Source organism: Poecilia reticulata, chromosome 3 (assembly GCF_904066995.2).
Source record: "Poecilia reticulata chromosome 3, P_reticulata-male-v2, whole genome shotgun sequence".
Classification (NCBI taxonomy): Eukaryota; Metazoa; Chordata; class Actinopteri; order Cyprinodontiformes; family Poeciliidae; genus Poecilia; species Poecilia reticulata.
Window position 1 is genome coordinate 20,008,741 of NC_088832.1, and position 22,275 is coordinate 20,031,015.

The 22,275-nt window shown below is 38.9% G+C and overlaps 1 protein-coding gene across 2 annotated transcripts; it reads right to left on the reverse strand.

Moving 5' to 3' along the window:
• Positions 1–355: 355 nt before the first annotated feature.
• LOC103462538 (rho family-interacting cell polarization regulator 1-like) lies at positions 356–22,275 on the reverse strand. 2 transcript variants are annotated; one of them, XM_008405407.3, is made up of 17 exons: positions 22,112–22,275; positions 17,659–17,740; positions 17,406–17,537; positions 17,243–17,321; positions 16,357–16,380; positions 15,778–15,831; positions 14,146–14,295; positions 13,313–13,376; positions 13,195–13,238; positions 12,978–13,103; positions 9,046–9,194; positions 8,848–8,956; positions 2,590–3,126; positions 2,282–2,514; positions 1,671–1,761; positions 1,505–1,598; positions 356–1,426 (listed from the first exon to the last, which is right to left on the reverse strand). In XM_008405407.3, the coding sequence occupies exons 3-17, from the start codon at positions 17,495–17,497 to the stop codon at positions 1,383–1,385; spliced, it is 1,890 nt and encodes a 629-aa protein (XP_008403629.1). In that variant the 5' UTR covers positions 17,498–17,537; positions 17,659–17,740; positions 22,112–22,275; the 3' UTR covers positions 356–1,382. The 2 variants fall into 2 exon arrangements, with proteins under 2 accessions (XP_008403629.1, XP_008403631.1); XM_008405409.3 differs by lacking the exons at positions 17,243–17,321; positions 17,406–17,537; positions 17,659–17,740; positions 22,112–22,275 and adding an exon at positions 16,483–16,676.

Sequence of the window (22,275 nt, forward strand, 5' to 3'; positions counted from 1 at the left end):
AGTTTGCTTATGGGTTGGGCTGCCCCCGCTTCCAAATGTTTTAACTTTTAAAATCGAAATAATCTGGGTAAATACGAAAAAAGTTTTCAAATAATAAAATTTTTTGTAAGCCATTCTGGTTTTATTTTTACTTGAGCCATTGTTGCCGTTTAAGCCAGGCACTTTATTTTCAGACAAAACATAAAAGTGCATGTCAACAGATTTTTAGCATTTCTCATTTATATTTAGATCTCTGATATTTTAGATATTTGAGAAACAGAACGCCATCAGCTAGTTAAAAGTAGTACGTAAAACCACAAATACTGGTGTTGGTGGTTTCTGCAACTCTGAAAACTAATAAATCCAGCAGAACATGTTCATTTTAAAGAAACTTTTATAAAGTTTAAACATTTCTGAACATAAACCTTTTGAACAGGTCGGGACATATACAATTCTTAATATGAAACTGTAAATATCTCTCATTGTGCACACTCTTAAAGTGATTCAGAAAATAAACACTGCCATCGTCCACTGCTGGACCTTCTAACATCTCTTTGTCACTTGAGGCACTTTTTGAAGAAACAGATAAAAGCACAACATTAAAAGACAACAGCGCCCCCTGGAGGCAGTCTTTTATGGAACACAGTGGCTTTCTTGGAGCAGAGCCTAGCTTACACACTTAAACCGATCAGTTAAGCTTTATTATTAATACGGACATGCTGGCAGCATGAGACAGCTATGCATGCAGGTTTAAATATAGTCGCACGCTGCAGATGGTCGGCCCAGAATGAGTTCTGAACTCCTCAATGTTCGCAGATTATGGATGGTGTCCATTCAGCTGCAGAGCTGAGACGGATGTTGAAGGAAAGGATTGTTTTCAGGGAACATTCCTGCGTTAGAAGCGATTTCTGGTCTGCAGATAAACATCACATGCTCGTCGTCTTTCCTCTGACAATGAAAGCTTCGGGCTGATTTAGCTCTGATGGTTACTGGTCTTAAAACCTTCTAATGCAACTTGGTACTTAAATGCTTCTCTGAGGACTGAAAAAGAAAACTTAGAAAATCATTTCAAAATAATTTCTTCTATAAAATGCACGAACGAATGCAAAAAACCGAAGGCCGCTTTGATCTGTTCCTGAAATGCTTCTGGAAACAAGTAGTATATGGACATGTAAACTGTGAAAGGTGCAGTCCCACTTTAATCCAGAGACGGGCGTGATTTATGTTTTCCTGGTAAACGAGGCGAAAAAACGAGCACAAACTCCACCGTGGCGGCGGAGGTTGTTTGTCTGAGCGTTGAGTGGAGCGTCCTCGAGGCCTGCGATTCTGCAGAGCGCGATGGCACCGGGATGTCAGAGTGGGACGAATGGGTTAGCAGAGTCAGTGACAGCAGCAGTGGCCGACTAGCTGGGTGTGGAAGGGCTCTGGTCATGTGAGGTTTCCTCTCCTGAACGGTGAAACAGAATCATAAAGCGGCGGTCCGACTCACAAACATCACCTCTGTTTACTAACACGCGTCTCTCACCAGGAGGTCCGTCTCCGCTTTCGCTGCGCCGCTCGTCTTTATCATCTGGAATTTCCACTTGGCCCAAATCCTGCGCATCCGCCACACTGGACTCCTTAAAAATCAGACAAATATTTACATGAAAACAGCCTCAGCGACACCGGAGCTTCTAGAGGATTCTGTTTACCTGTGACTCTGAGAAACGGTCTTCGTCCGAGTTCCTAAATCCTTCTGGAGCCTCCATGAGGAACTCCAGGCCGTCCGCTTCCTCTTCGTCACTGATGAGACAAAATAAAAATAAAAAACTGACATAACCAGAGCAAGATGAAAACGTTTTTACACCCTTACACATTTGTTCATGATTTGCTTTCTGTCAGATCAAATTAATGTTAAAATTAAAAACATCATATTATATGTAGGGAAAATCAAAACTCCATGTCAGGAGTGTCATTTGGGCCAAAATTACCAGCTCAAAAGTACTTGCAGCCAAATAAATATCACTTTTAAAAACTAAAATCAGCAAAAATGTTGCATTTTTTAACCTACTCAGCAATAAACTAAGAATGACATAGTTTAAATAAGTAATATAATTTTCTTTGTAGAAAAGTATCCCAAAGTTCAAATGGTTTTTGATGTTTTCATTGTTAAATAAAAGGCATCCAGTTTTTTTGTTATTTTGAAGGGAATTTGAAATGTGAAACTTTAGGATCAATAAAGTGTTTTTGATTTTTAATATTTTTTATGAGCACGGAGAGCAGAAAGAATCAGGAACTATTTCACCCTGCTGGTACTACTGACCTTCCTTCGGAGAACATCTCCACATTCTTTTCTTCTTCTTCTTCTTCTTCTATTTTCTTGTGTTGCGATTCATTTTGGTCCTCTTCCTGTTTCCCATCGTGCTCTTCTTGGTCTTCGTCATCCTGCTGGTGCTCCTCTTCCTCTTCTTCCACATCTGAGAAGTTGAGAAAGTCGAAGCTTTCGAGGGCGGTCTCGACTTCCTGAGTGAAGCTGGCAGACGTAGGAAAAGGCGCCTGAGGAGAAACAGACGCAGCAGGTTAGCGCCCGGCGTCGCAGACACACCTGCTGAAGTTTAGGCCTCAGCTCACCGTCGGAGCGTCCGCCGTCAGCTTGCTCTCCTGGACGGTCTGCGTCTCCTGCAGCTTTACTGCAGCTTCAGCAGCGACTTCTTCCTCAGCTTCAGCTTCAGTCTGTTCAGCTGTGGGCTCCTCGAGCGGCTCCGTCTTTACGTCCAGCTGCGTGGAGAACTCATCGGGGCAGCAGCTGCTCAGCTCGGCTGAGGCCTCAGAGATCAGGTCCTCCGACTGAACAGACGCCCTGTCGGCGGCACCGCAGTCCGAGCAGGAGGCCCGCAGGTGGCCGTTCGGCACCGCTTCAGGCTGAGGGAAAACGTCCATGCCTTCCGTCTCGTCCTCCTCCTGGTTGGAGGAGAGCGACGGCGTGGAGACGCTGGACTTGTGCGGCGCGGCGGACAGCTGAGTGGTGGGAGCAGCTTGCAGCAGGTTGGAGGCCGTCAGCCTCTGAGTGTGATGAGCCAGAGCCGGGCTGGAGGAGTCGTCTGACGATTCAGAGGAGTTGGACCAAACCGTGCCGTTCTCCATTTCTCCCTGACGCTTCAGCAGAGACTGGTGAAGAAAAAAATTATCCTTGTCACTTCAACATGTAGGTTAGTAAATATAATCCAGAGCTAAATTTAATAAATAACATTAACAATACAAACTATGAGTCAGAGAGATACTGAAAGGGTTAAACAAGACTGAAAATGCTTAAAGTAGCTTGGTTTTATATAGATGTGGAAAACTAGAAGCACATCTTTGGTCCAGATTTAAAGATGATTTGAACAGATTAGAGAAGATTTATGGCCTATACGAAATGTTTATCACATTTTTTGCACAAAATCATTCTTAGATGATATTTTTAGTCTGATCAGTTCTGCCTCCTTTCAGAATGAAATGTTTCAGGGCCTCCTGTCACTTTAAATCCAAATAATCTGCGGCTGGCCCTCCCCCTAACTCAATGTTTACTCTCACACGTGAAAATGGATGCAAACAGATGCACAACTATACAACCACACATCTTTAAAAAGCAGAAGTGGAGCCTCCTGCACAACCAACAAGAAAACAGTGAGCGACTTCTGGATGGTAAGTCAACAACAAAACACTTGTATTTTCCAGCAGCCATTGTACAGTGCAAACTGGCGTAAAACCCTCTGACCAAACATGAAGTTGCTAGGTAACGTGCCATGCTTGGGTGGGTTGATGGGTAATGGTGCAGTGCCTGTCAAATATGACTTAATAATTGGGAGGTTTTTGAAACGGCTCGTTTTCCAGACACCAGAAAATAGCTGTTTTTTGGGAATAAGTTGAGTGTTTTTTTTAGAACCAGTAGAAACCTAGGTGGAAGTAGAAAAACATGCAAAATGTGAATTTTGTGTAGCAGGTCCCATTTAAACAGCAGAAATGAACCTAAACTGGAGCGAAACCATTAATCACAGATAATCTGGGACGTTCCTTCTTCACATCCTTCAAGATCTGAACCAGACTCCAGAAAACAAGGAACTGCATTAGAAAATACTGCATTAAAAGATTACAAGAATGTCCATATCTATAAAAAGTATAATTCAAATTTTTTTGGACAGTGCTGAGCATCATCTACACATTTGCTGAGTGAATTTACCTCGAGAGAAGGAAAAAAGTAATTTTTTTAAAGAGAGAAAACTAATTCCTAGATGTCCTCAGTGTGTAAACATGCAGTATAAAAAAAACAGCCTTATGTTGTGAACAAAAACGCTGAGGAAATCTGGACCTGGTTTGCTGAGTGAAGCACTTTAAGTTGTGAATAGAAGCCAATAAATCATAAACTATAAAACAGAGGAATGCTTTGACTTCAGCCGATTAGCCGACGACGCTGGATGCTTGGTACTAAACTTCACTGAATCCAACATGAACAGAGGAGCAGATACTAAAACTCAAACAAATTAAAATATCATCTTGCTTTTAAAGATGTCGTGGGAAAGTCAGCGCGTTCATTTAGCTTCCCTTTTGTTTCATTGGCAAATAATTAACCAACTAAATGATCTCCTTTCTTTTTATGAAGCTGTAGGTAAACATGAAATGGTATGAGATTCTAACAAGAAAAAAACACAGAAATTTAAAATAACCATGATCCTAATACATTGTCATGAAAAACAGAAAAGTATTTATTTATTGACACTTTTAATCTTAATCCTCACTGTATTTTATTAGGATTTTATGAGACTGAAAAATGCAGGTGATAAATGGTTTTCTCTTTTTGCAAATATACTCTGAAAAGCGCGGCATGCATTGTATTCAGGCTCTCCATTCTGAAGCCACTCAGTTAAATCTTTCACAAATCCGAAAATAAAGTTAATAAAGTACAACTGTGTGTCCTGTGAGAGACTATGAGGTTTGTTAAAGAACATTAGTGGATAAATAACATCATAAAGCCCAAGACTACAGACTGGGTTAAAGTAGTGCAATAGTTCATAGAAAGGTTAGTTTATAAAACAATATCCACAGCTTTGAACATCTTGCTCAGTATTGTTTAATCCATCATCTGGAAATAATTAGCTTAGAGATGACTTAATATGCTTTCCTGAAGAGGTTAGGATAGGTCCATGATCTATACATAACATGTTTGTTTCATTGTTTTACATAAAATCTGAATAAGCCTACAAAACTCAACATTTACACTCACACAAGAAAATAACTGCAAACAGATGCAGTCTCTTAATATTATACAAATATTTTCTCTGAATGGTAAGTCAACAACAAAACATTTGTCTTTTCCAGCAGCACAAAGCAGTAAAACCAACTGAGCAAACGTGTTGGAACTCAGCTTGGGTTGCTAGGTAACGAGCTGGGCTCAGAGGTTGCTAAGCAACGGGCTGGGCTCAGGGGTTGCTAGGTAACGGCACAGTGCCTGTGGAATGCGACTTAATCTGGAGGTTTTTGAAACAGCTCTTTTTTACAGACACCAAAAACATCACCTTACTACCAACAAACATGTGTTTGCCCTATATAATGTAACACTTTTTCACAACTTCCATCCATCCATCCATTTTCTTTATACCCTTAATTTTTTTTTCATGTATTAATTTCCTTCCATTTTACAGCGTTGTTCTACTTTATGTTGGTATATCACATGAAATCCCAATAAACACTGTAGTTTGTGGTTTTAATATAATTTTTTAAATTAAAAGATTATGAATGTTGTTATAAAAGGTATTGTACTTTTTTTTATTACATTGATGTTAGCTGGTTAATTAGTTGGCCTATCTGCTCAGGTAGCCAGCCTGAATTTGTCACCGTCAGTATTTTTAACATCGAAATTGGACCTTTTCTTAGAGCTGGGTGACATGACCTAAAAATTTAATCTGAGATTATTATTTCTTTACAACAGAGCCAATTTTAATCTTTTTTTATCCATTTCAATTATAAATGACAAGAGCTATTATTCAAAAGGTGGCTTTTATTTCAGTCATCCCTTCTGTGAGTATCAGGGTCAGGTTACAAGAAATTTTGTGTAATTATCAGAATATTGCCTTCATTTTTACCAGAGAAATGTCTCAAAATCACGAGATAAATTTGGTTTTATTGAGAGAAAAGCTTAATGAGAATCTGACATGACCAGCTCAGTTCATGTGGTTCTTTCTTTGGAATAGACAGCTGTTTGCATCATTGTTTCAAAGTCCTGCTCCTGATAATAACTAGATGATTTGTTAAAACATTAAGTATTTCTATTAAGTATAATCCATAAAAAATTATACCAAAGTATATTTACAATATGCTCAACATTCCTCTTTTAATTTATTTTTCATGTTTGAGTTATCTTCAAAAACCAAAAATTTGTTAAAATCAATTTATTGTCCAGCAATAGTCCAAACAAAAATGCAAAAATGTGTCTTTTTAAAACCTCGACACTGATAACCAGCCCACGTCTTGTTGTCACTGGTTTAGACATAAATTAAACATTAGCAGGAACTGATTGGAAATCAACAACGATCAATTTGATTTAATAGAAACTACAAACTACGCTAAAGCTACGGCCCAACACACCGGCTGCGATGAGACAAAGTGGAACTTCGCTCGGCTGAATTCCCACCGGAGCGACGCCGCCACGCCTGGAAAAGCCTCCGCCAGCGAGCGGCTGTGGCGCGGCCCGCAATGAGGCACGCTCTTCGTCAGGGTGAGGAAGAGGAGCAGGGACACATTGGAGCACTACTCAACCACTATCAATCAGCTACAGCTGCGCTCAAACATGCTGCTGCCGCCACACAACAAGCCCCCGCTGCTGCCATTCACTCCCCTCGCGCCGTGGGCCCCACAGCCACTCGCTGGGTCACACAAGCCGCTGTGAAACTCGCCACACACTCCAGAGCTACGGCTACACACACAACAACTGGGGAGCAGCTGAAACAGAGCAAGCCGGTGAAATGACAGATGAATCACACACACAAAAATGCTAAATTAACCAAACCTCTTGGACTTTTCCCTCCTTTTGTTGTGTAAGAAAAAAACGTAACTTATTGGGACTTTATGTGACAGTTTAGTACAAAGTAGAGCGTCGTTGTTTATTTAAAATGTTACAGCTCTAAGCAGAGTTGAGTAATGACTAATTACATTTACTCAATTACACTTACTTGAGTAACATTTTGAAAAAAAAAAACTTTTAGGAGAAATTTTACTACGCTATGCTTTTTATTTTCCCTTGAGTAATTTTATTAGGAAGTATTTCTACTCTTACTTGAGCAAAATGTCCAGATTTTCAACCCACCGAATGAAAAACAAACATGTTTTAACCAAAAACTGTTTTTGTTAAAGTTTCATGTGTTTTTTACTGAAAGAAACTGATTTGGAATGTTTTTTTCTTTTTCCTTCTTTTGTTACTTTAATGAATTATTGTCATTTTGGTCTTTAAAATATCAAAATTTCCACTTAACTTTTTATTTTGGTCCATCTGATGATGTAATTTTTAAACATTAAAAGATTGATTACTTGATTAGTTACTTTTTACCAAATACTAGCTTAGATTTCCTTGAGTAATTTCTTGGATGGCTACATTTGACTTTTACTCAAGTAAACATATGTTGAAGTAGTGCTACTCTCACTAGGGTACAAGCTGTTCGTACTCTGCCCACCTCTGCCTGCAAGTCGGGCTGGACTTTAAATTATTTCATACCGCATCCGATATCTGATCATTTTCATTTCCTTACTTTCTTTTCTAAAGAAGAAATTACAAATGAAAGAAAATAAATGTTAAAAAAGTGGCTTTTATCATCTCTTCTGAAAGTTGTAACAGAGTACACCATTTTGTTATAGTTTAATTACAAGAATGTAGTCATAATATTAGCAGAATAAAGATGCAAAAATAAAGGAAAAACGTTGTTCAAATGAGGAAAAAAGCTCAGTCTGTTGTTATTCTTTCAAAACATATTTGGTCGTTTGTTTAATCACTCCGACCTCCAGTTACTGATAATAGTTTAATGTGTTAAAAGATGAAGTATTTCCTCATCTGTAAGGCCGATACCCAACTACACAAGATGCAACGCCTTCCTCATTTTAATGTTTTACAGTTTCTCATGTAGGAATTTTAATAAAGTCACTATTTAATTCCCCTAATATTATAACGTTATTCTGGTTGAATTAAAACTTTATTCTTGTATTGACTGTCGTGTGGCTATTTTCATAATTAAAATAAAAATCATCTGTAGGAAAGGATGCTTAGTACTGCTAGCATCAACATGTGAAAAACGATAACAGTGCAGGGCTGATGTGTTGATTATGTTTTATCATTTATCCAATTAATATTTCATAGCAAAAGGGGCTCAGCAGGAGATTTTTCAATGGAATTAATTAGTAAGTATTTACAGAAAAATGCAAAATGTATGTATTTTCTTGTAGTTTTTGCTTAATTACTGATCATATGATTTTTTTCAATCTCTATACTCCCTTCATCAGTAATCTGATTAATCGTTTCAGCCCTAGACGTAACGCAGCTCTAAGTTTTCTCCCTGACCTGCTTGTTGTCTTCTTCATGATCCGTTTTCAGACTTTCACAGAACTGCTGTAGATGTACTGAGATTAAAATGAATCAGAATAAAAGGAGATATTGAAATTCCTTCCAACTTTTTATTGACTTGTTTTCCTTCCACCTTACAGTTTTGTGCTTTTTGTTGTTTCACCACATAAAATCCCAATAAAAATGTTAAAGTTAATGGTTGTAATGTGACAAAAAGCTTAAAAGTTCAAAAGGTGTGAATACTTTTCTGAGCCAGTGTAAATAACGACGGCTGTTTAATTAAAATCAGCTTTAACTGGACTCACGTAAAAGACCTGCTCCCGCATGGACGGCGTGTCCGGAGGGCTCTGATTGGACAGCAGTCGCTTGGAGACTGTGCTGGACGAGGACGTCTGGTCGTCCCTGTCAAACGGACTGAACAAACACAAACAACGCATTTAGATTTTATTATAAAAGCAGCTGCAGCAAAGAGAGAGAAGCGCTGAGAGAGAATAATTAATGACCTCCAGGTGACCTCTAGGTTGAGCTTCACCGTGCCGAGGTCGTTGATGTCCACTGCGAGCGTCTGCGGCAGCGGGCAGAACAAATCCAGCATCTCGCAGGACACGCTGCCCACCACCACATGGTTAGCCAGGCTCTTCAGCTCCGTCACCTTGACAACAGAAACGAGCAAACACGAGGCGCAGCCGCTTAGAAACCGTTCAACACGAGATAATCATCGAAGGCGAGCAGCAAACAGAGCAGGGAGGACATTTTCCTGCAGACACTCTGAACGCAGTAAAATTAAAACACTTTACGCATTTTGAAGGTTTTCAAACTTTTCCAGAACTACATTTAAAAAGAGAGTGTAAATTCACTAACATATGGCATTGTCTATTACTGTTGTTCATAATGTCTTGGTAGTTTTCTACATTCTACAGCAGGGAGAAAATCAAGTAAAACTTTGTATTGAAATTTCTCTCTGTCACCCTAATTAAGCAAAAAACAAAAGAAAAACAATTTCAATAATGTTTAAGGTATAAAATATAAGCCGATCCTCATTTCACAGATCAATAAATCACTGAGTCATTAGGAATAATAAATATTCATTACATCGAAACAAATCATGTTAAGGTAAATGACCTTAACATCTTTTTCAGGTGAATGAAAATATCTGGTTTCAACTGTAAATAACAAATCCAAAATTATACTTTTAATCAAATGTTACAATGTTTGAATATTAAGCACTTTCCAAACCTTGAAAGCAGTTGAAATTTACACATTTTCAAGGACTTGAAGCACCCAGATGAACCCAGTACGGCACGCAAAGCAAAAATAAAAACAAACTACAACATGTACTGGGTTATTAAACCTACATTATTATCCTTTTTTTTTTTTTTTTTAAACAAATGTACTGAAATTCTGGGACCTTTTAAAATATAAAAAAAAGTTCAAAGAAAGAAACCACCAACTTCTACATAATACTCAAAAAATGTTTTGTGACAGAGTGTGTGATTATAATTTAAGAGAAGGAAATTTAAATTGAAAAATGAATCAGAACAACCAAAAATGAGTTTTTGTATATTAGTGTGTGGGGTATGTCTTTGGTTAAATAATCTCAAGCTAAGTACAAATACAAACCAATAAAAAAATGTTAAATTTTTTTTTTTAAATGCACGTTTCACATCAAATCTGGCCCACTCTAGCTGTTTATGTGGCCCTCTAGACTCTATAAGTTCCTGTAGTTTTTCAGAAATCTGCAAAATTCACACAAAATCAACAGATGCCCATATTTTTAAAAAATAATTTTTAATGCAATTTTCTTCTCAAAATTGGCCAAAAACATTGTGTTAAAGTGACCGCTGCCTCAGCCTTGATGTCAAGTTATAGTCTGTGATCAATATAGTAATAAAACGTCACATTTAACATCATACATTAGCGCAAATATTGTAAAAATTATTCACAAATATCTTCAAATTATCATCACAAAATCTGTGATTTTCATTGCAAAAAAAATAAAAAATTTAAAGAAAACAATCAGAAAATCCTGGATGGACCGATCAGTGTGAAAACATCAACATTATTTAATTTTAATAAACACTTACTGAATGCTGAACCAACCAGCTATTTATTGGTATTTTACTGGTTAAATTGGTTTTAACAAAACATTCTGACACAACTGGCCCTTTAAGAAAATTCAGATTTTTTAAAAAGGCCCAAAATGAAAATGAGTTTGACCCCTTTAAATTTTAAAGCTTAATATGAATGATTAACGCTCAATAGTTCAATAATTTCATGGAAATCAATGGGAAGAAGTCTCTTTTATCCTTCAAAGTTCTGTGAATTACTTCCAGTGTCAGTTTATTTTGTTTGTTTCAGGATGCCCAACCTCTAAACCAGCCAGATGTGCTGCAATGAGCCGTTCATTTCCACCTCTCTGCCACTTTACAGAAACCTGAGCACAATGTCAATAGCAGAGATTTATTCCCTTTATTCCAGTTTGATGGTTCTGGGTTCTTCCTGCAGGTTCTTTCTGCTGATCAACTTCCCTTTTCCCACGCTGTCAACACAAACCCAACAACATCTCCTCCGCCCTGCTGCTAACTGGAATCCATAGATCTATAAAAAACTCTGATATTATCACTATTAAGCCAAAACAAAACAGAAAACATTTCACGGCTTGCAGCCAACCAGCAGGATTTAAAAAAAGGAATTTTAAAAATCTGTTAAAACATCATACAAAACTACTTTTTTTGACATTTAGAAGCGAAATCTAGTCAGATACGATTATACATATCGCATATCCAAGAGAAAACGTAAACAAGCACTTTCAGTTCTGACTTCACACATCAGTGACATGGAAAAAATGCAGCTGCTCATGTCTGGACAGGAGCTCAGAGATATGATCATAACATGAGCTGGCTTTGCTCCAAGGACTTCCTGTTTGTTGCAGGACCCGTTTAAAGGCTGCATTTGTTGGCTTATAAGGCTTTGAAATAATGCAAGACCTTACTAGAGTAAAGATTGAAGTTGCAACATCAGATAACTCAAAACGTTTCATCAGCCCTGAGCAGCGGCTCCTGCTAAGAGGGAGACGTTTGTGTTTGATGTCAGAACTGCTTAGAACCGCGGCGTCAAACTCATTTTTTGTTTTGGGTCAAATTAAGATCATGGTTGTGCCAGAATGCATTGATAAAAACCTGTTCACAAAGATATCAGTGAATTCTGAAAAGTAAATAATAATATTGAACATTTTTCAGGCCCTCCTGGATTTAAGTTTTGTGATTTTATGCAATAAAAATCAAAGTGTTTGTGGTATTAATTTGGAAATATTTGTGCTTATTTATGAAGGTAAATGCAACATTTTATTTCTTGTTGTATAGATCACGACATTAATTAAGGCGGAGGCAGCTGTTTAGTACAAGTTTTTGACAATTTTTGAGGAAGAAAATGCTGGGATTTGTTGATTTTGCGTGAATTTCCACGATAATTCACAAGAAACTGGAGGGATTGATTGATATAATTTGGCAGTAAACGGATAAAAACTGCATTGACTTGATTGATAAAATAACATTTAAGCACATTTAGTGTTTAGTCTAGAACTTTTTCCAGTCATTTTCGACTTTACTATAAAAGAAAAATCCTGTACCATATTTTCCGCACTATAAGATGCACCGGATTATAAGGCGCACCTTCAATAAATGGCCTATTTTAAAACTTTTTTCATATATAAGGCGCACCGCATTATAAGGCGCATAGAATAGACGATACGGTTGGCACCCGTCCCGTATTAAACCTATACGGGACAAGGGTCCCCGAGTACTTTATATAGTAGGCTGCCCCAGTCGTTGTTTCACTCACGGTGTTGGTGTTGCAATATTGTGCCCAACTGCTTTCTGAGTAACACAGACCAACCAACACGCTGCCGCCGCAGTCTCTGTCTCTCTTCCCCCACCCCCCGGCTTTAAATGTATAGGGCCTGGTCCCTTGGCAACCCTAGTCGAAGCACCCCGGATGAATATCTATAGCCACTTTGTTGACATAAAGAATGACTCCGGTCGGTGAGGAGAGGCTTCCGCGACTAGGCCGGGGCGTGGCTGGACAATGGTGACCCGTCTCCGTTCACGCAAAGCATGTTGGTGGAGAACGTGGTGCTAAATGACCTGCAGACGACCTTATTCAAGACGGTCAGTATTCATGTCTATGGATAGGTGAGTCAAACTTTAATAACAAACCAACGTTCTGACAACTATCCCAGCATGCACCGCGCGCTTCTTCTTCTATGAGGAAAATGAAGTCGGTGGCTGCTTACCGTAGTTGCTAGACCTGTTGTGGCTCAATATTGGTCCATATATAAGGCGCACCGGATTATAAGGCGCACTGTCGGCTTTTGAAGAAATTGAAGGATTTTAGGTGCGCCTTATAGTGCGGAAAATACGGTTAATAGTTTAATTACCTTGATGGACAGCAGCTCTGTGACCAGAGGCTGGAAAGTGAACTCCTCGCTGTCCCATATCTGCTTGTTGCTGACCTCCACGCGACCTCGCAGCCTCCAGCGCTGCCGGCCGTACCGCATCAGGACCTACCAGCCCCAGAATAAACCACAACATGACGCCACTGCGAGTAGAAACCAACGGTTTGACTGTGGCTACCCTTTCGCGGCTGCGCCTTACCTCGTATTGGTCACCAGCACACAGCCGTGCGAACCCAGCCAGGCCTGAGACGTCAACAAAGAAATGAGAACTGGGCCGCAAGAAGGAAGTCGCAAAGTAAGTGTGAAGAGTGACTCACCCTTCATCTTCACATGAAATTCTCCCATCTGGCTTTCTAATTCGTTCTCCAGGGAGCACATGTGCTACACAGGCAAGAAAAAAAAAGCAGGTGTACACAATTCGGTGTAAGCCACAATTCAATAAGAAATCAGGACAAAACTGCAACTTTTACATTAAAATCTACTTGCAAAAATGTGAGAAGCAGCACAAAGTGATCATCTTGTCCAGGTTTTCTGGTCTCCGTCTGTTGTCATGGTAACTAGAACCACATGTCCTCATTGACTTGGTGCACAGAGATCTGCTTTTAACTGCTGCATTAAAATTTGGCTAAATAAAGCCATTGTTTTCAAATGAACACCGACCTACATCCTGTTTTTATCACCAAGATCAGAAGAAAAATTCAGTTTTCTTCAATAAATAGAAAAAAAACAAGCAAACTTGATGGCTTATTTAAAAAGAAAAGAATTCAAAAACCATTTGAAATTTTAGATCCACAATCCCTACAAAAATAAATCTGATTACTTGTTTAATTAAAATAGTTTATGCTTTGGTTTATTGCTGAGTAGATAAAAGTGCAGCATTTTTTAGTGCCATTAGTTTTTAAGGCCGATACCCATAGAATATTTTTACGATTCTCTCTCTCTTCCTCTCTCTTTCGCTCCCTCTCCAACCATTGCGCCACAAAACGCCGCACAATTCAACAGTTTTGGGATGCAATGGCTTTTGAGGTGACTATTTTGGCCCCCATAACAAAATGTTTGGACGCCCCTGACTTGGACTAAACTTGTAAATTAATCAGCAAAGCAGACGTTCATTAGCTAAAGACGAACAGACTCCAGGTCAGCCACTTGCCTCTGTGTATTCCCTGTAGCCTTTATTGGCTTCGCTCAGGCTCTCTCGGGCCTCCTTGCTGCCTGTGGCCAAGTTGAAGGCCGCCACCATCTTACTCGCTCCATCACGCAGTCGCCGCTGTATACAGTAAGCCTCATACAGTTCCTCCACCTGGGAACATCACAAACAAACAAATGATCAGCATCGATAGATGTTTGTCATCGTAGATCAGAAAGGACAGATTTATTGTATAAAGTGAACTCCTTATTTTAAATCAACAAAACACACTCAAGCTTTAAATTAGACGTGTTTAATGATAACTTCAAACCACCTCTTTAAATCATTGCTCTTTAGCCGTTAAAATGCTTCTTTAGACCCCCAGGATTATTCAATTCAAAAATACTTTACATGTTGTTGTAACTCATTAATTTAGATTCTTCAAAGAGTTATTACAGATGGTGATGGTTGTTGATGGGAAGAATAAAATGGAAAAAAAGGCTTTAAAAAAAGCTAAACAAATGCTATTGCTAACAACCCCTCGTGTTATATAACTGAAATAAAAATATATAACAGTATAATATGCATAAAATCTGAAAAGAATGAAAAATATCTATTCATGTTGAAAAAATAAAATAAAATAAAAATATCAGGTGTCAATAACTGAGGCACGGGATGCAAGCATGCAGCCAGCTGGAGATGAAAATGAAAAGTCCAGAGATTTACCATCAACTATGTCAGCCAGTAAAACTAAAAATATGAGCCGAAAGCCAATAAAATTCTCCACAGAACCGAGAGCAAAATTAATAGCTTGTTATTACATGACCTCGTGATTTGCTGTCATTATTACGGCCATAAAAATACTGCTTCTGTGTATTTGGTGAGCGGGAAACTATAAGTTACATGATACACAGGGCAAGACATCAAACCATGAGAAAACAAGCAACCAGGCTTTCAGTTCTGGAGTTTAATAAATCAAAAATGTAGCTGCTTGTTTTAACACGACCTAGAAAGCATGAAGATATAACAGGTGAGCTGATGTCGCTCCAATGGTTTCCAATTGGTGACAGAATGAAGTTTTTAATGTTGGTTTTTAAAGCTCTACTATGAACAAACTGTGGCTAAAAATCCAGAGGTTAAAAAGTCAGATTAGCTCAGATTAACCAAGTCTGATGGCTGATGACGAAAATGGAAAATCAAAATAGTGAACATTGAATACAACCACCATTAAAACTAAAATATGATATTTGAGGAAGATTTTCCCTTTATTTCCTATTTCATTTTTGAAATTCTTTTGTAACCTGTGTTTTATAGTCCACTGTGCGGTGGAGAAAAGACGCCTTGGATCTTCAGCTCGCCGAATCGTTCGGATGTTATTGTTCAACTGATTTGTTTGGTTGTACTAGAAATTGATGTTTGTGACTTAATGTGCTAATCATTGAATTTGAATGCAGATCTAATAAATTAAAGTCTTTGTAAAAAACTAAAATATGAGCTGCAAGATCACATTTCTCCACAGAACTGAGAACAAACTGCAAAGCTGGTTAATCAATCTATACATCTTTGCAGGAAGAATCTTTTATTCTCCTACAGAATTGCTTATTGTGTCCTTTTTCAACCCCTATGTTAGAAGATTAATCAGATCTACATACTAACCTTGCTGAGATGGAACTCCAGGCGACGCATGAACCTCTCTATGGCTTTCACTTGCTACAAGAAATATACATTAGCCAATTCAGTCATATAGAGAATAGACAGACAAAGGTTTTCAGGGCTGGCATTAAAATAAATCCGGCATATGAGGCTTGTTGTTCTACTTAATTTACAAGACCTAAAAGACCTATAAAAACTTAATATCTTATTTAAAGAGTGTCATGTCAAAACATAAATGGTCAGGCAGAAACGAGTCCAATGACATGTGAAACACCGAGATCAAACAAACAAAAAATATATATAAACAAAGATGTTTACATTTAGATGTCTGAGCATTTACATTGTTTAAAATTAGATTTATAGCATTCATTTTTGAGACAAATTCAGCTGATTTTGGAGCCGATTACATGAATAAAACGCAGAATATTTAAATGTCTTTTTGCCCTAGCACAGTAAAACATACGTTACATTGCCAAAAGTATATGTACACGTCCAAATCCATTGAATTCAGATGGATCTATATGCAGTGTGGTTCAGACGATGCATAGAGCATACATAAAAATAAATCGGAATGAAACTCACCTTATCCAACTCATACAGAGACCCCTGCCAAGAGATAAATAACAACAATCAATTAGAAAGGCAAGTTATCGATTAATGAGTTAACCTAAAGTAGACTGATCTTATCAATCGATTAGCGATTATAACCTCAAGGGCCGCTCCATTATGCAGCTCCGCTGAGTGACGGCCATAAAAGTTAAACTTCAGGAGCTTATCGAGTGTTTATATTTTGAAACAGAACCGCCTAAAGTATTACATCCGAAATGTTTGGACCGTTACCCTCTTCTGTTCAGGAATAGCCGCCATCTTTGTTTCTACATCAGGTGGCTCAGATTCAGGGTGACCGCCGGCGCCTTCTACTGGATGGCGGCCAAACTACAACACTAAAAGAAGGCGTAAGCGGACTCTTTTAGATAATATATTGAAACTGCTTTTAATCTAATAAACGTGTGTCAAACTGATGGCCCGCAGGCCAAAAACAGTCTGCACAAGTTCTCATGAGGCCCTCAGATTTTAGAAGTAAAACCTTTAATATAACAGCTGTGTGCTTAAATATTTTATCAATAAGGAGTTTTATCTGTATTCTTTCAAATTAGATGAAGGTGAAAATATGTTTAGTATTATTTGTATTATTTAATTTCAAGAAGTACTCATTAAACGCAGACACAGCTATTTATTCATATTTTAACAGTTTGTTAATGAGTTTTATTAATATATTCTGCCACAACCGGTTCTTGATGTTGATACGGCCCAAAGTAAAAACGAGTTTCACTACCCTGAAACAAACCATTAATTGTTTGCATTCCTGCATTCAATATAAAGTTCTCCATGAATAATAGCTGTAGCCACTCTTGATACTGAAAGACACAGATACTGGGGTGACTGGTTTGACTGGACAGGCTCTCACCAGGCGACTGTTCTTCTTGTTTTCTCTGATCTGCTGACCCAGACTGTCCAGCTCCAGCTGGTGGACCTGCAGGTATGACCTGACATGACAAAGGAAAAACATCTTTACCTCCCAATGTTATTCCCCCAGGGAGCCACCCACACCCACTCATGCCTCCACTCACTGTAAGCCTTTGCGTAGAGCAGCGTAAACTTCATCCAGCCGCTCAGGTTGGGGGGTTTTAGTGGGTGGCAGTTTGGTGGAGCCCGTGAACATCCTGCTTCCTTACAAGGCACGTTTTCTTTTTTGGATCAAACTGTGCACAGTGGAGGAAGAGGAAGAGGGAGAATTATCTCCTCTGATAAAAAGGTTTGGGATTTGTTCCAGCTGAAAGCACCAAGGCGACGGCGAAACGGGGCAGAAGGAACGCCACTCACCTGCTGAGCGGAGAAACACGATCACTGCATGCTTGGAGGGTTGAGTGTAGCTTTGCGGCTTTAACAAACCGAAGTACATGTCCTGCAATCACACGAGAAGGTCACATTAGCAGGGAAAACACATCTGTCTGTCTCTGACGTGGTTGTTTTGAGATTTTCTACGGATTCTGGTAATTACAGGGGTGAATGGGAGGAGAAAAATGGAGGACATGCACAGCGTTTCACTTCCTCAGTTTGTCCAGGCCGCTTTGTTGAGAGTCTGAGATGGCGAGCAGCATGTCAGCAGCAACCACAGAGGCCGCAGCTGACAGCAGCAGGGAGTACAGTCTGCTTATGCTTCTCTTCCCCTTCCTTTCCTTTCCCCTCCCTCTCCTCCACGTCCAGCACCGGAGTGCAGGAAGTTGACGCTGGCCAACGCTAGACAGGAAATTCTCCACTCAAGTTTGGCCTAAGAATAAGAAAACCATCCCTCCACTGAGCGCAAGAGGCTAAAAAAAAAAGAAAAAGGTCGAGGCTTCGACTCAGCGAGGAGCAGAAACTACAACAGGAGGAGTAATAATCTTTTCACAACAGAGATTAGAGAGTTAAAGCAAAGCAAATCTGTCCAGCAGGAGCTTGGATGGGACGGAAACCAAAGCATCTGCTCGGCATTGCTGGGGAAAGTCTTACTGCGACAGACGGAGAGAGGAGCTCCACCTGTTGCAGAGGGAACCAGAGCTGCAGCTAACTATTATTTTAAAATCAATTATTGTATTGATTAGTCTGACAATTAATTGGCACATTCTGCAGATTTTTTTATTGAACCACTTCAGGTTGTTTTCTGCAATATTAGAAATACCAATAAACAAACAATTCATTTTGTAAATAATTAAACATTTTATCGTCTAAAACGTCTGCTGTGATAATCTGACAGAAATAATCCCATTCATCTCTTCACATCCATGCATCTTAGACCCACATCATGTCCTCCTCAGCAGGCGGCTCTTATGTTAATAACTATGAGAGCTAATCGCTCAGTTTGCCCCCTGTTAGATGTGCTTTCATCCCTTTTTTCACAGAGAGGTCATTAGCTGGATTAATCCTCTCTGTACGGAGCTGCACACAAAGAGGACACTGTTCACAAACACCTCACAAGACTGGAGTACATTTTTTAAAGAAAAAAAAACACACACAAAAAAACAGAAAAGCTTTATTACAATCAGGGAAGTACAAGTTCAGACAGCTGTTTCAGCTGAGAAAAATCCCAGGAATTAATCCATACATTGGTGAGAGAACAACGTTCCACATTCGCTGTTTAATCTGTAAATTGTTTGTCTCAAATTAGGAGCCAAGCAAAGACTTGGAAAACAAAACAGAAAGAACATCCAGTGCCTCACAAGAAGAACTCAGTTTTATTTTCCCACATTTTGTCATGCAGTGCAGGGCTGGGCGATATGGACTGAAGGTTTTACCATAATACTTTGTGGTACTATTGTGATAAAAGTGACAAAAAGACCTATTTATTATTTCTTTTTTAGGAACTATATGGCTGTGACTGCATGAAAGCAGCAATCACAATCAATACTGCTCCTGAAAAACATAAAAATTATAATATTTAGAACACCAGTCACATAAAAAGGTGATGTGAATCACTAGACTTCACGCAATTGATCATATTTTCAAATTTATCGATACTCTCATTGAACTAATCTACTTTATTCTGGAGAATTAGCTTCTCTGATTTCATTTTCATATTTTGCTTGTTTATAGTCACAGAAATTCAGCGTAGAAATTCAGCACAATTTTTTGCTGAATTGCTAAATTGCTGAATTTTTTCATTTAGCTGTCTTTTAATAAAGCTCCAACCAAGAACAAAATCTGTGCACAAAATAACGGTTGCTTTGTTTCTCACGCGCAACATTGTTTAACATGCTGATCTTGAATAATACATTTGAACTGAACAAAGCGGAAAAAACAGTAACATTAACAATCCTGACAGTTGGACAGTTTTGGGGGTTTTAAATATTAAGTAGAATTTATTCTGACAACGATAAATCAGGATTCTTATCACAATAAGTGATGTAATAAATAATGCCCACTCTACAACGTCCACAAACTTTAATGTGTTTTATTGATATTTTATGAGACAGCTCGAAACAACGTAAAGCATTATTCTGAAGGAAATCTTACCACAAAGCCTCAATTAAATCTAGCTGTGGCCTTTGACTGGGCCGTTCTAATCCATCAGTATGTTTGATCTAATCCATTCCAGTGTTACTCTTATTGTTTCTGACCAGCTTCCCTGAAGAAAAGCCTCCCCACATCATGATGCTGCCACTGCTATTCTTACTGTGGACATGTTGTGTGATTTTTGCTGCACATACCACTTTGAATATGGGCTGAAGAAAGTATTTTGATTTCATCTGAAAAGAGCACCTGCGTCCTGAGTTGTAAAGTGAAAAAGTAAAAGTACTTTGTTACTGTAATAAGTAGATTTCTCAGGTATCTGTACTTTACTTTATGTGTCTTTCTGACAACTTTTTACTTTTCATTTTTTCATTTGGCTCATTACTTGATGAAAAGAGACAATGTTGTTTAGTCAAATCACTTAACACGCAGAAAGTATGTTATGTCGGTAATTCTCCATTCAGTTGGAGAAGGAGAGCACACTGTGGCATGAGAAAAACAACATTAACATCACAAACAAAAGAGGAACACATTCAGAGACACAAGACAGTCCCCATCTGTGGCCTTATTTAAAATAATTCTGCCATGTTTTTGGCTCAAAAGACGATTAGTGACGAATGTGTTGTGTTTTGTGTAATCTAAATTATCCTGATTGAGATTTGGCTTGAAGAAAAACTCGACCGTATCAGTATTTTTAAAATCTTTACACCAACACAGTGCATTCTATGAGCAAAACAAAAAAAAGTATTTGGTATGACTAGAACTCAGAAGTCATTTTGTATTCTCGAAGGTGAAAATTACTTTTTACTTATTGTTTTTAAGTACATTTCAAAACCTGTACTCCTTTACTTTTACTTGAGTAAAACAGTCCGACATGTACTTTTGCTTTTACTACGGTATTTTTTCATACAAGTGTCTGTACTTCTAGAGAATGCAAGTACTTTTGACACCTCTGCCTCCGTCCACATGAACTTCATCTTATCTCGTCTTATTGTAACTCTAACCAGAGCTCTGAGATGTTCAAAGCCTTAAACGCCTCCCTAACTTTCTCCCTGACCTGCCTGCTGTGGTCTTGGCCGGCTGTTTGTTTGCACATGTTCTCCAGCAAACCTTCAATAAATAGCTGAATCTATACTCATGCTAAATTAAACACGGGTGGACTCCATTTACTAATTAGGTGACTCACGAAGGAAATTATTGCACTGAATTGTATTTATCTGTATATTCTTTTCCATCTGGTCAATCACGTAAAATTAGTTCCAACTGCATTTTAATAAAGGGGTGCGCCGATTTACTTCAATTTGGGAGTCTGGTGATCAGTTGATTCTTGCATGTGAATCCGATCTTATCTACCTCAGCAAAGATCTAAAAATCCACCACTGTCCTCTTCTGTCAGAGAGGTTTGACTGATAGATCGACCAAGTCATGTCTTCACATTTGCAGTTAATAATAGTCAACCCACTGCTGTCATCTCAGCGATTTTCTTGCTATACATAGCAATATTTCAAATAAAAATAAAAAATCAGTATCGACCAAAATCGGAATCGGCAGGTCAGGCTTTTTAAGAGATCGGTAATCGGCAATTAGCCAGAAAACAACAATCAGTGCGCCAATAATTTTAACTGAAAACATGTAAAATTAACCACAATCTGATTATGTTTTTTTTTAATACAATTACTATTTTCCGGTGAGTATGATTTGTGATTTTGGGAGTCTTGAAGGGAACCGTGTCTGCTCCACAGCTGCATTCACCCATACTTTGGTTCTGCTTCAGGAGGAAGAGGAGGAGGAGGAGGAGGAGGTGGAAAGGAAGGGGAAGTGGTGTTACAATAAAATGCAGCCACCTCTTTTCCAGATTACTGGATTATCTTTACCCGACGGCAGCAGTAGGCCACTCAGGCGGATAAACACACACCGCAGAGATCTTTTCCCCGCACTAATAGAGAGGGATGGAGCTCAAAGTTATGAGGCTCCTTCTCTCCACATCCACACTTTGTATTCCGTTCATATCCCTCCCCACAGCCGACCAGAGGGGCTCATCACAGGCCACAAAAAGTCCCTTGCCGTCCTAACAAGAACCCCCATCAACTCCGTACGCATTTTAAACACCAAAACAGCCGAGAAAAAAAACTAACAAACCAGGAGAAGAGCCAGGGAGACTGTTATTATTAGGAAAACATCACAGCGAGACAACTTCTTCACGCCCGACGGACGGACTCATGTCCAGAGAAAACACTCAGGGTTCCTCCAGTGACCTTGGTGATAAAATAAATGTTCAGCGTCCTACCTCTGTGTTAGTGTCCGACAGCCCGGAGGGTAGAGCCGGAGTCCCATTCTCAGCGAGATGCTGCTCTCACTTAGCAGAGGTTTACAGTTATTCTGGGCGCTGTCCTTCTCCCTGATTTCGCAGTTTTTTGTGTCCAAAGTCAAGCTAGCTGCGCACACCAAAGA

Coding starts and splice junctions, on each gene's coding strand:
- LOC103462538 (XM_008405407.3), bottom strand. CDS start 17,497: ATGTTCACGGGCTCCACCAAACTGCCACCCACTAAAACCCCCCAACCT. Junction 15,832..16,356: donor CTCTGTATGAGTTGGATAAG/GTGAGTTTCATT, acceptor TATTTCTTGTAG/CAAGTGAAAGCCATAGAGAG. Junction 3,127..8,847: donor TGCGGGAGCAGGTCTTTTAC/GTGAGTCCAGTT, acceptor TTTCTTCACCAG/TCTCTGCTGAAGCGTCAGGG.